Source organism: Capra hircus, chromosome 2 (assembly GCF_001704415.2).
Source record: "Capra hircus breed San Clemente chromosome 2, ASM170441v1, whole genome shotgun sequence".
In the NCBI taxonomy this organism is placed as follows: domain Eukaryota; kingdom Metazoa; phylum Chordata; class Mammalia; order Artiodactyla; family Bovidae; genus Capra; species Capra hircus.
In genome coordinates, this window is record NC_030809.1 from 20,026,873 (window position 1) to 20,041,593 (window position 14,721).

Consider the following 14,721-nt stretch of genomic DNA (forward strand, 5'->3'; position numbering starts at 1 on the left):
TTTGTGACGCCATGGACTGTGGATGGCCAGACTCCTCTATCCACGGGATTCTCTAGGCAAGAATGCTGGAATGGGTTGCCATGCCCTTCTCCAGGGATCTTCCCAACCCAGGGATCAAACCCAGGTCTCCCACGTTGCAGGCAGATTCTTTACTGTCAGAGCTACCAGGAAAGCCCTAAGTAAACCAGTGTTCAAATGCTTACTGAATTAACAACACAAAAGGCTCTTCAAATACTACATACAATCACCTAATAGCCAATAAATTTAATGAACTGGGTTGTGGAATTACCCATCTGTGCCCTGCTGGAGCTGGCCTGCAAAGTGAGACCGGTGTGTCTAACTCCAAGTTTAATTTAATTAACATCAGACTAATAGCTGAAATCAGCCATGGTGAGAGTATTAATATCACATATATCAGTAAGTACTATAGAACAGGACACTTTTTCATGAGAGAAAAGCATTCACCAGCACAGCATATGACCAGCACATCTTGGTTGTATATTCATTTGTTCATAAATACCACATAAAATTTTTAATGAATGACATGTTTTAAAATACACAAGGAAAAAGTTAACTAATAAATATAAACTCAATACAATAACACATTTTAGTAACAGCACCCTTTCAAAAGTAATTTTACTACTGTTTAGGGCACAGACTTAACAGTTGGAATGTTTCACAAAATAGGAGTTACTGTGATACTTCAAATGTCTCTTTATTTTAAAACCGGACCCACTATTTACCCCCATGAATTTACTTGTAAAGTTTAAATAAAACCCTAGAGAATACACTACTAATTTCAGCAAATTCTGAATGGAATCCAAATTAAAAATGATTTTTATTAGGTATATAGGATATAGAAAGAGATTCTCTTAGAATTTCATGATTTTTAAAAAATCTGCTTACACATAAATGTGAGAGCATCTTAATCCAACAATAAAATAACTGCTCCCCAGAGCAAAAGCCCTGTCATTAGCCGAATGCCTTGCTTCTTTCATCCTTAGTATGAGCCCACTTTAAGGACCATATGAGATAATACATGAAAAGCATTTAGCAAGTCTCTGATACACTAAAAGAGCTTAATAAACCACACTCTGTAATACCGTCACCATTATTACTTTCAAGTCATATCTTTAAAGAAATACATCTTTACAGGGTCCCGCAGAGATTAACTTTCTGATATAAACCTGAGACTGCAAGTGGAGGCCAAAGATGAGATGAGTCATTCTGAATGTGAGTTTGGAGCAGGAGCACAAACATACGAACAAAGAGGCCCAAGAAGCAAGGCACAGGCCGGCCTGAGGACAGCAGCACGTTTTACTGTATGCCAAGCGCAGCATCGAGAGGTGAATGACTATGTATCATAAACTACCTTTTACAAAGTCACAATGTCTTCAAAAGAATTTTAAAACATTCTGTTTAAATGAGAAACAACAAGTGTTCTCTCTAAAAATGGACAAGGTATAAAAAACCACTGAGGGGAAAACCCAGAGCAAATTTCTTTCTTAAGAAGTAAACACACTCCTTTAACTGTAGCTGATGTCGTGGAAGGTTAGAGAAATCCTATTTTCATTCCCCCAATATATATATGCACATACATAGACAAAGTTAAAATTCTTTGTTAACTATAAACACAGGAGAGATAAGAAATTATTCTTCATCTTTGAACTTTCTTTAGCAAGGTGTAATTTTAAAATAGCTATCTGACACTCTCCCAAAAGAATACCACAATTTCAAAGTGGTCAAAAGAGTAAATGATTCTAAAACAATTACTAATATACAAGAGCCAGAACTTGGAATATTCCTTTTAAAAATGAGATATTCACCAATTTCATCATTACTGAAACACATTCACATAAAAATCAAAGGAAGAAAATCCAGAAAACAACATTTAAAAAGTTTGCCATTTCAACTGAAATTTAAATTTTTCTCATCAAGCCAACAAAAACACTCAGAAGTTCAGGGAGCAGTATATTTACACTACAACTAAACATCGTTGTCACAGAAAAATACAAATTTAAAGTGTTATGCAGTGGTTCTCAAACCACTGCAGTCTGAGAAACCCCGAGGGTCCCCCCTAAACCCAAAGTCAAAACTATTTTCAGCATACTAAAATGCTGTCTGTTTCACTCGTGGTTTCACAAGTGCATGGTAGAGTTTTCCAGTGCCTACACACTATGTCACTTAAAAGAACTGCAATGTGAAAGTAGTATGAGAATCCCACTGATTCTATTGGGCCAGATTTTCTAAGAGATGTGCAAAATGTAAAACAATGGTCTTCTGTTTGTGAAAAACAGTTATTTGCCATCAAAAATGGTATTTATGTTAATGTGTAATGAGTTTATTATTGTTACGTTTAAATGAATAAATATGTTTTAAAACTATCTCAGTACTAATTTCTAATACAGCAAATACTGATCAATACAAGCTACATAAACAAAAGCTTTTTGGAGATCTTCAATAACTAAAAAGAGTTAATAGTGCTGAGGACAAAATGTTTGGAAAGCAGCCAGTTAAGTTATTCTCTTCATTCTACCAATTTACAGGAACTGTACCAACCAGGATGTATGTTGGGAGCTGGGGCAACTCAAAAGTAAAGCAAGCACTGATGTGCTTCTTCAAATTTACAGAAAGAATTATTCTGCAGAAGCAAGTGACTACTTGATCTCTATCTTCACAAAAATAAGAGTAAAATATACCTTTAAAGTAATCAATAAAGCTTGTCACCCTAAAAGAAAATTTTCTTTCCTGAGCAAACACAAAAGGAGAGAAGATGACTCAACCAGTAAGTCAGGAAACTGCGTCTTCATGTTGCTACCACTGAGTATTTTCTCCTCTTCACTGTTCAACACAGTTCTGATAGTCCATGTAAAACCAGAAGCAAATCTGAATATGAAAGTGTGAGGATTCAAATCCACATTAAAGCTGGATCACTTCTTACACTAAGCATTTTGATTTTATAGCATTCAAAGTCAACAAGAGTTTCCACTTAATTACAAACCTCAAGGTTTACCCAGAAAAAAAATAGTCTTTAAAATTATTTTAATAACAACTGTTTAATTTACTTATTTCTTAGATGGAAAGCCTGGTAGGTTAACTGGGTAGTGGCTTTCAATGGTATAGCATAACTTGGTACAAGAGTTGATTGGGACCCAATACAATCTAAAACATAGGAATTCAAAGACATCTCTTAAGTATTCCCTCCATGAGGGGGCTGGAAGGTGACTCCAAAAATTTGGAGAAATTTCAAGTATACACCAACACACACCCAGACCTTTGCAGCATTCATTTAATTCTAAGAGAAGAGGCATACTGCTCAGAAAGGGGGCAGAGACTTCCCAGTCTGATCAAAGTAGTTCAGACAACTATACATTCAGCTAGATATGCATTGGACAGCAATGCTTCAAGAAGTTTAAAACTCAACACAGATTTTAATATACTATGAAAACAACTCCTGTAGTCACCATTTGAAAAGGTATTCAGCACGAATAATGTTTGAGGAAACTGATGTTCACCTCTTTTAATACCAAAGCTTTAAAAACAATTTTAAGTATTGTAAGAAAACTTTTCAAACATGTATTACATATTTACATATGTAATTTCACCTTTTCTTGATGACACAGAGTCACAGTAATAGGCAATTTTCAGAAGATGGTGTATATAGTGATGCCCTCTCAACTGGGCTGGCTGTCCCTACACTAACTAGTCTTGGATAGTGTATGCTTGTCATACATTCTATCTCCTTCATTTCAAGCCATAACTTCTGAACTGTTAATATGCCACGGTCTGGGAAATCTAATAATTAAAATTTCACATAAAAACATGAACTCTAACATATGGACTTTGTGACTTCTGTGGGGTGCTCAAAGGCATTAAAAAAAAACAACTATTACAAATTTTTCAGTTGTGTTCTGTTTTGATGAGATTGCCAGATTATCACTGGATGAATCAGGCATTATATAAATATTTAATTAAGTTCACTTGAATATTAACATAAAGATATAACTAAACATTAGTATCATTGCCTTTTTAAACAAAGTATTCTATAACTTTAAGGTAACATTGGGTTCCAGTTTCTTCCCCTAGAAATGAACATAAACAAATGTCCTATTAATATCAGTTTGTTCAAAGAAAAAAAACTGAGGTGCAATCATGTCACAGTTAATGCATGTCTGCTTCCAATACATTCAAAGACAATATTAAAAAAAAAAAATCAATAGTTAAAATAAGCCTTTTGCAGTCTGAGAATTCAAGATACTTAAAAAAATTTGTAAATACACATACATGCAAATTCTTCATATATACAAATTTTCACAAAATTAAGAAGTTGCAAAGAAATTAGAAGGATTACAGTGAATCTAACAAGCTACATTAAATGCTTTACCACTGACATATTCCTAAACATAGCAGTCATAGTAGTTTTAATAAATTTTCTACATGGCCTTTTTATAAAATTTGCTTTTAGACATAAAAGTTAGTCACTAGAAGTCTTCTGAAACTCTAATTTAAGAATTCAAGATGTTCTCAATTCACTACTGATATTTAAGGCCACTTTGGTAAAGGCATTGCAGCAAGAACACAAAACAATAGCATATTTTCTAGTATTTATTTTTTTCACCTGCAAACTGTTGCAAAACATGATCAGCTTTATTATGCAGACAGGTATCCCTCTACATTTTTAAAGAATTTAGGCATGTATAAACAGAAGAGCTCTTCAGAAAGGAAAAATTCAAGAATGACTAAAACCTTCCAATTTTGACTTTAACTTTCCAGTAGCAATGGTTAAAGTGATTTTAGGTCATTCATTTCCAGATATAAGACAGCACCTTAAAAGTGGCTGATCTATTTCCCCAGTAACATTTCTCACATAACAATGTGTTAAAGTTACAAATACTGATATGCACAAATAGCTAATTTCTAAGAAAAATATGTACAGTACTGCAGCATAATGAATGTGGCATCTGCAATAACTTAATATTAGCCAATTTTTAATATACATGATACCGCTACTTTTTTTTTTGCCAATTCACAGGTTAAAAGTTGTTACTGGAGCCCTCTGTTTCGCACATATTACCTGGTGTTTAATACACAATGCAGGCTTTTTAAAGACTTCTCTTGTGTTTAAAGCTAAGATCAGTGAAACAAGACAACAGTGCAAGAGGCGGAGAGATGTAATGTGACCATGTAAAAGTTCGTTCCAGTAAAGTGTCTATATAAGGCTATAAGAAAGGATTGGTTGATGAGCTTCCTGTTGGAAATTGTCCTGTTGGTGCACCAGTCTAAAGGAAAACATAAGACAAAATAAACAGACAGACAAGAGTGTGTGGGAAAATAAGAAAATAATAATATTTTTTAATTAATAGTATTTAGATTAAGTATTATTAAGTGAAGTCACTCAGTCATGTCTGACTCTTTGCAACCCCATGGACTGTAGCCTACCAGGCTCCTCCATCCATGGGATTTTCCAGGCAAGAGTAGTGGAGTGGGTCGCCATTGCCTTCTCCAATTTAGATTAGGGTTTTATAATTACTGGCAACCATATTTATTCATTCCTATTATTAAGGCAGGAGAAGGAGGCAACAAATGATGGGATGGTTGGATGGCATCACCGACTCAATGGACGGGAGTTTGAGCAAACTCCAAGAGACCATGAAGGTCAGGAAGCCTGACATGCTGCAGTCAGTGGGGTCACAAAGTTAGAACATGACTTACTGACTGAACAACAATTACTATTATTAGCAACATACTGTAACACAACTATAGGTTTCCAGGCACTGTGTTGTGTCTTTTATATCCATTACTTCACATAATTCTGTTAACAGATTCCAAGAAGGGATTGGTCCTAAAATATACATTTACAACTCAAACCAAATGACTCCAGGATTCCCTTTGCACATTGATCACTAATCGGCAGCCTCTCATAAAGCAGAATTTTGATAAGAAAGCATACAAGTTTCATGCCTACAATAGTTTACTGTCAATGTTTTGCTTTCAAGCTGATTAATGTGTTTTCTTAAATCAACAAACGATTGTGCACAATGGCTGCCTCGATTTGTACAATCTTGCATCTGGGAAGAATCACATCCTGCTTTTCCCTATTCTGAAAACAACGCAACGACTTACAAAGTGCTTAAAACTGCATCTCACTTACCATAAAAGGATTACTAGACACTCCAGCAGTTGCAACTTGACCAAAAGGGGTTACCACTGGCTTTGTTTGTCCAAATGCTGCAAAACCTGCACCTTGTTTAAAAAAAAAAAAAATTATAACCTATACCTTTGAGCAACAATCAAGGAGTTTCAGAAAAATCCCCACCAGAGCAACAATAATTTAAAAAATCAATGTTAACTTGTTGAGTCTCATGTTCTTCAAAGTAAGTTAAAAATTTCAGTGGCACGTCTTAAAGAGTTTACATCAACTCCCCAGAAATGGTTAATTCCAGTCTGTCCCAGCTATGTAAGTTGCTGACAAAGGATTTAATCAAAAGATGAGTTTGTTGACTATTTAAGAGGGGATGTGATCCAGGGATTTCAAACTTCAGCAAATGAACAGCCAAAAAACAAGCAAAATCCACCCAAAACAAAAAAGACTACAACAAAAACAGAAACAAAAACTGAAAACTTTCTCTAGTGAATCTTCCTGAAAACAAGTAACAAACTTGAACTACAATACAGTTACCTTTAGTCTATGTCATCACCACCACCAACAAACAACAAAATATATACAATAAATGGAACAAAATAAACAGTTCTCAAATGCAAAGCAAACACTCCAGGTCTATAAAGTTTCCTTTTAGAATCAAGAAGCATATTATAACACAGAACATACAAGAAAGATACTGGAGATCCTGAGAAAGAAGAGGTACTCTTTAGTCTCAGATTACTCCCAAATCTGTAATCTGATCATAAAGACTTACTAAATCACTCTATTTTCTGTGGCCTAACTCACCAAAGGCTTCTACATCTGTGTAATAAACACTCACCAGATAACACTAGAGCATTCTTTAGATAAATCTTTTTGTCCAAACATTCAAATTATGATAAATAAAGGATACATACGATGAACTTGGCACCAGCCAAATGTTAGCTCTTACCATTGGGCTGTTGAGAAAAAGCTGTCTGTTGAGGAAAAGCTGCTTGCGCTGGGAAGGCTGGCTGCTGGAAGCTGCCACTAAAGCTGGTGGGAAGACTATAGGGAGCTGGAGTCCCGAAGCCCGCAGGCATGCTCATGGATGCAGTGCCAAAGGTCGCCGCTGGCGGGAGAAGGAAAGGCTGATCACTTAACAAACAAAAAAGGAGGTTGTCTATACTCATACTCAGCAATGTAAAATAGACATCATTTACCTTAAAAACATGTATTTTAAATCCCCAAACCACAACAAACTTAATAGCAAGTTTTAGTGCCATATAGTTTAATGTAAGCTATAAAGCTAGCATTCGAAATCATAAGTAAACCTCTCAAAGTAATTATATAAATTTGAGTCTAAATAGCAGTCTACTTTTAAAGTCCATCATCATGCAATTCACATGTATACTAGTATATACATTTTAAGTTTTGCTTTGTTATACAGGGTAAAATAGTGAAACATTTATATCTAGTGAACTGTCTGCTATAATGTAGTACATGTATTCCTGGAAAAACCTCTGCAAAATAGTTCACTTAAAAATAAAACTTTCAAGAGAAATAGGGTCTGCGGCAGGCCACTCAAAACCTACGCAGCTTTGTAACCATAGTCAAAAAATGGATGGGGGATAATCCTAATAAAAACATTAACACAATTAAACTATATGGACTCCCATTCCTTTTTTAAAAAGTATAAATAAACAAAGACTTCTTTGCATAAGAGGTATAAGGAAGATAATATTAGGACCAAAGAGTTATAGAAACTGGGGCAAAGTACACAAAAACTGAACAGAAAGTGAAATAGGCATTCTTAAAAGAGGCAAAGAATGTAGGGATTAATGACACTGTACCCAATAACTACCATGGCCTGCCATATCTAGTCACTATAACTTCATGGAATGAAGCATTCATTCACAGGTTGGGGAAATCTGTGTGTGAACTACAGCTATATATATATACACATACACATACACACACACACATATGGTATGTTGCCATCACCCCCCACTTACAATGAGTTATGAATTCACATTATTATATTACTCATATAAAAACACACATAGTAACAGAACAATATAGTACTTTTTGCTAATGATTCAAAATAGAACCTTTCAACTATATGTTCTAGGAAAGAAGAGCCAACAATGTTGCTTTTAATACAGAACACTAGCAATTACATAGTGAAGCATTTTAGGCATTGTTATCAAACGTAATTCATTGCATTTTCTGATTCTAAGAAAAAAAATTACCAACTTGAATGCTGACTTAAGGCACTGAAATTAACACTACACGTGCTATATAGAATTATCTTTAATTAAAAAATTAAAAATCTGTTATGGATGTTGCTCAAAGTAATTCTCATAATCCTAATATTTGTTAACAGTGCAATTCTCCTCAGTGAACCTAACTAGATCATAAAATTTTAAATATTACTTTTTATTATTCATAAGAAAAAGGAAACTAAGCCACTGGGAAGCAAGTGAATTAAAGAATAATAAGCACACTGCAAGGGAAACAGAAGGGTTTCAGAACAGACAACAATACACTGACATAACTTTGACAGCTCACTTTTTAAGAAAGCAGTATAAAGCAAAAGTTGGCTACAGTTAAGCAAAGCCAAACTCCATGGAATAATGTGGTAAAATGGTTTGGTACATAGAAAAGGTGTGTCACTCAAAGTATTATGAATTCAAACTTAAGAAAAATAATCAAAAAAGCTATTAACATTCTAATGTGACCATGGAGGTAAGCAATATGCTTTTCAATATTAAAACAAATTACCACAGGAGATTTTCATGTAACTTTAAAATATAAGTTATTCCCAATGCCACACATCCATGCCCACTCCATTTTAAAACATGGAAAAAACTTAACTTCACATGCAGGGATCCAGAACACTAGCAGAAGCTTCCACAAGCAGGTAGACAAATTGCCACACAAACCTAGATATTAGCTGTGGCCACCTACCAAAATGAGCGTGAGGAAACACTTGAGAATGCATTGCTCCAGAAAGGCCTTATGGAAAGCCATAAAGAGACCAATGTCAATTAACTTATGAGTAACTATTGTCAAAATAAAAGTAAATTTGTTTCATTAAAAAATTCTAAAATTAGAATACACTTACAAAGGAGATAGCATAAGAATACATAATAAAAATGCACCCACAGTCTTTACTTCAACTATATTCATGATATTAGTATTTACAGTATTTGAAACAAAGAGATTAGAATAATACCAGAAAAACAAATATCAAACAAAGAAACATTTAGGAAATACAGCTTTTAAGTAAACACTAACACTTTTTTTTTTTCACGTGAAGATGGAACAATATACATAAAATGATTTTCTAGGCCTCAGTAGTTACACCCAAAAATGCTATTCATAGAATCATCTAAAATGATCTAGTATCTACATTTTAGCATTTAAAAAGTCAAATCTCAGAAAAAGCACCTGAATAATGTTTGTTTTATTTTCAACTCCATATATTAACTAGAAACTAGTAAAGATAACTCAAGGGAACAAATTATTCAGGGAAAATTAGTCAGTGGACTCCATTAGAAAGGTGAGCAGCACTTTCAGTTTACAATATGATGGCTAAAAAGAGAGAGAAAAGAGAAATTCATCCCATGCAGATCTTAACCTGTGTGACTGAGGTCAGACAGGGTTACACGTAAAGAAAAGTATTCAACAGAGATCAAATTTAGATTAAGTACTAGAACCACTGTTTGAACTATCCGGAGTAGGACTGTTTCTAAAAATACATGTCCATACATTTTAAATAAGCATACTTAACTAACTGAATTTTGGGGAAAACAACAACTGAGATGTGAAAGTGGTTCTGAGTCTTGGTTCTGTTGTTTTCTAATTACAGGACACCACAACTTCTTTAAGCCTCAGTTTCCTCCTTTGAAAACAAGGGATGGAGAGGCAGATACAGTAATACCTAATTTACAAAGCTGCTGTGATTAAAAGTACTACAGGGTAAATATTCAATGAATCTGTTCTTTTTTCTTGCTAACTTAAAAGATGCTGTTTATAGCTTCTTATAAATTCAACAAAAGGTTGACTGAGGTAGAAGGGTTCTGCGATAAACAAGCTTGGTCACTTTATGTTTAGCTCCTTTCTTAGAGCATGTTACAAGCTCTGAGAAATCGTGCATTAATAATACTGGTTCAATTCTGTGTTATTAACTCAGCACTTCCCATATGCTTTGGGGCACAGAACCCCTTCCCACGAAGCACTGTGTTAACATCACCTCAGGAGACATGTTCTACATAATACGCTTTGGTAAAACCTGACTTTTAGTCAACAATGACTGTTAACTAGTATTAACTACAATACTCAACCTGTAACACTGATGCCTAGTCCTGGGCTGCTATCAAAATATTTTAGACTTGTTTTTAACAAGCTTTTTGAGATATAATTCATATATCATACAATTTGTCAACTTAAAGGGTAAAATTCAGTGTTCTGTTCTTTTTTAAAAACACATTCACCAGGTGTACAACCATCATCACAATTTAATTTTAGAACATTTTCACATCCCCCTCACTAAAAGAAATTCCACACCTATCAGCTCTCCATTTTGCCCCATCTCTTTTCTGTCTCTATAGGTTTGTCCATTCTGGACAGATTATAAATAGAATCACACATTATATGACATTTTGTGACTAGTATCCTTTATTTTCCCTGCTGTTTTCTAGATTCATCCATGCTGCACCATATATCAGTACATATCATTACTTTTCACTTTTTATTATCAAAAAAACTCCACTGTACAGCTATACACATTTGCTTTATCCATTCATCAGTGGATGGTCACCTGCGATGTTTCCGTGTTCAGTTGTGTCCAACTCTTTTGAGACCCCCATGAACTGGAGCCTGCTAGGCTTCTCTGTCATTGGGATTTCCCAGACAAGAATACTGGAGTGGGTTGCCATTTCCAACTCCAGGGGATCTTCCTGACCCAGGGATCAAATCCTCGTCTCCTGCACTGCACTGCGGATTACACTGAGCCACCTCAGCTGAGCCAAGACTGTTTCCACCTTTGACTACCAGGAATAATGCTGCTGTAAATACTTGTATACAAGTTCTTGTGTAGACATATATTTCATTTACTTTCCTGTAAGTGAAATGAGTGGAACCAGTGGAAATAGTGCTGATTTAGAAGCACTCTGGGACTAATGCTGCTGCTGCTAAGTCGCTTCAGTCGTGTCTGACTCTGTGCGACCCCATAGACGGCAGCCCACCAGGCTCCCATGTCCCTGGGATTCTCCAGGCAAGAACGCTGGAGTGGGTTGCCATTTCCTTCTCCAGTGCATGAAAGTGAAACTGAAGTCGCTCAGTCGTGTCCGACTCTTGGTGACCCCATGGACTGCAGCCCACCAGGCTCCTCTGTCCGTGGGGTTTTCCAGGCCAAGAGTACTGGAGTGGGGTGCCATTGACTAATACTAGTCATTAGTTAATCAGGTAAATCCATCTAATTGGGCTCCACCTAAGTAATAAAATGATGATGCTTGGCTAGATACCACCATGATTCTTTTGGTTCTACATTTATACAAGTTTATTTCTTGGCTGGGGGAGGTTGGGGGTTTGGGGGTGGCGCGGGGAGACACGGGACACTTAAAATCATTCAATCATTCATTCATTCATTCATTCATTCAATGAATATCAGAAAATAAAGGGTACTCATTCAGGGGCAAAGGAGAGATTTAAGAGTTTTAAGAGAATGTCCTAATAACTGAAAACCATAAAATTATATTAACTTCATTAATTAAAGGGTTCAAGGGCTCTAGAAAAATAGAATGCTAAATATTATAGAATCCTAAAAAAAAAAGTCTTAGGCCACATTGGCCAGTCTTTTTGAAGGTTTCTATATAATGTGGTAAAACAAGGCCCCAAAGCTATTAAATGCAGGAAAAAAAATTATTATTAAAATGTGTATTTTAAGAATGAAATGTATCAGCAAAACTTTATAAATAGTTTGCACAGAACTATTATTTAATACCTCTTTCAAAAGCTACCTCAAATGGATTTAACAATACTAATATGAACTAATATTAAGTTTGATGATATAAAACACTGTTGTTTATATTTCAGCTTCAAGAGAAACATATTACATAGGTAACATTTACTTTGACTCAGTCAATTCAATAAGATGATCAATGTGATAAATCAAAATGGTTTACAACAGAAAAGATATTTTACCTTGAAATAAAAATTTGGGGACATACTAGATTCACCTTTCAATAAATTTTGCTTAGACTAATATTAAAACTACTTTATATTATCTGAACAAGCTTTTTGAGATATAATTTGTACACTTTACATTATTTCACATCTTATATAGAACCTTAACTTTAAGGACTTTTGTACTCTAAATAACAGTGGGGGTGGGGGTGATAATCCTTAACTCTAATAACAGAACCAGTCTGGAGGTACAATCACCAAAAAAAAATAATAATAACAGGAATGATTTACCAAGCATATGGGCTTCCCAAGTGGCACTAGTGGTAAAGAACCTGCCTGCCAACGCAAGAGATGTAAGAAATGCGGCTTCAATTCCTGGGTTGGGAAGATCCCCTGGAAGAGGCCATGATAACTATAGTATTCTTGCCTGGAGAATTCCATTGACAGAGGAGCCTGGCAGGCTACAGTCCATAGGGTCAAAAAGAGTCAGACACAATTGAACAACTAAACACACAAACACACCCCAACTCTATACAATAATGCAAAGACGATACAAGGTAATCTGCATCATCTAATTCTCACAATATCCCTGACAGAGAATACTGTTCACATTCTACAGAAAAAGATAATAAAGCTCAGAGGAGTTAGATCAACGTGATCTTGGTCAAGGTATAATATGTTTCCATCCTTCAGTTTAAATGGGGTTAAATAGCTTTAAACATCTCAACAGTTATTATTATTACTGCAAATAATGTATTTTCCTATCACTTTTTCTCCATTCATTAAAAAAATAATATACAGAAAGCATTTTTAGGATTACCTAGTAAGTAAATACTAAACCAGGATTTGAACACAAATCTGGCTGTATCCAAAACATATGCACTTAACTTCCCTGAGCCTCAGTCATCTCAGCTGTTAAGACTGATTAAAACATCTGATGAGAGTTAAGAGGACTAAATGAGACAATGTACAAAATACCACGTCATGAGACATTTTAAAAATTCATTCCATGAAGTCAAAATTCTATGCTCAGAAACAGAAATATTATATACATCATCAGTGATGAATAGTATATTTTGTCCGAAACACAACAGAAATCTGAAATAATCACTGATTATGTTTAAGCATAGTGCATTTATATGTTTTTGAATGAAAATAAATCATTAAAAATTATGTGCAAAATTCAAATACTTATACAACATGTATTCTGTGAGATAGCAACAGTTTATGAATGAAAACATTATATGAGAATGGAAGTTATGGTTTAAACTTCCAATATTACAGTTCTCAACCTTGCCAATGACAAAATGATGTGCTAGTAATTAGTAGTTCTTAATGGTGCAAATTTATTGTGATATTATAAGCACCTTACTCTCTCAAAATATCACATCAACATATGCTATAAGTCAAGTTTAAGGCTTTAGTTCTAAAGTTATTTAAATCTAAAAACCGACAAATTCAGCTTAATGGGTACTGGGTCATACCACATGCACCTGCCAACATTCCAAGGTACTGGCAAATATCTCTGGTGTTCAGGGTAATAAGACAAAAATCAAAGAGGCAAAATATAAGAAATATGTGGCTAGCTTACAATATGAATCAAAAAGAAAAAAGAGGGGGAGGGATAAAGAGGAGTTTTTTAAAAAATTATAAAAAGAGAAAATATTCAAATTATTATATCCCAAATTAAACCAGTTTCAACAACCCCTCAAAAAATGTTAACAACCCTAAAAGAGATACACATTGGAAAAATACCTCATTATCAAGATCTCATTTATCAATAATAAAATCCATCCATTCCTTGCAATCCCAAGCAAAGGAAAAAACATGACACATATTTTCAATTGAGTTATAATCAATAATTATGAAACCTGATCAACAAATAAGTCATAATTATAATGTTCAAGTACCACCTCTGTCATGAACCGGCAGTGGGGAGTTAAGGCTTTAACTCTCATCTCTATGCTTGATTCCACACCCAAAAAATGAAACCTTTCAGTGGTGAGTGCTAGGTAACTTCCATGGTCCATTTTCAACTATTAGGTTCCAGGATTCTATAAACTTTCAGCTAGCATTTGTTTTCATAGACGAAACTAATCCACTTCACAGGCAATTCAGTAAGAAGGGCACCTTATTTTCTAATGTTCTTCACATAGTGCCTTTGTGGTATATACCTTTCCCAAAGTTTACTGTTCTGTAATTTACATTTCTTACCTGTTGCTCCTCTGGCATTGGTCTGAAATGGATTTGTAGAAGATGCCACAGAAGGACCAGCAGCAGCAACAAATGGATTTGTGGAAGGTGTAGCTTTAAAAAATTATAAGATACACTATAAAATCCTAATGCATTTGTATTCAATTACTTAAAATATTTGTTCATATATTTATGAAGATAGAAAATTAGAGCTT

The 14,721-nt window shown here is 34.7% G+C and overlaps 1 protein-coding gene across 7 annotated transcripts in view; it reads right to left on the minus strand.

Moving 5' to 3' along the window:
- The window catches only part of AGFG1 (ArfGAP with FG repeats 1), an 80,012-nt gene continuing 68,389 nt past the window's right edge, over nt 3,099-14,721 (minus strand). For 3 of the 7 annotated variants that reach the window (XM_018058754.1, XM_018058744.1, XM_018058727.1), the window contains 5 exons: nt 14,528-14,620; nt 9,092-9,139; nt 7,095-7,253; nt 6,152-6,243; nt 3,272-5,279 (listed from right to left, as the gene is read on the minus strand). In XM_018058754.1, coding sequence (XP_017914243.1) covers nt 5,220-5,279; nt 6,152-6,243; nt 7,095-7,253; nt 9,092-9,139; nt 14,528-14,620 — 452 coding nt within the window. In that variant the 3' untranslated portion in view covers nt 3,272-5,219. Of the gene's footprint in view, nt 5,280-6,151; nt 6,244-7,094; nt 7,254-9,091; nt 9,140-14,527; nt 14,621-14,721 lie in introns of all 7 variants that reach the window. The other 4 variants (XM_018058735.1, XM_018058783.1, XM_018058763.1 and 1 more) reach the window with 3 other exon arrangements.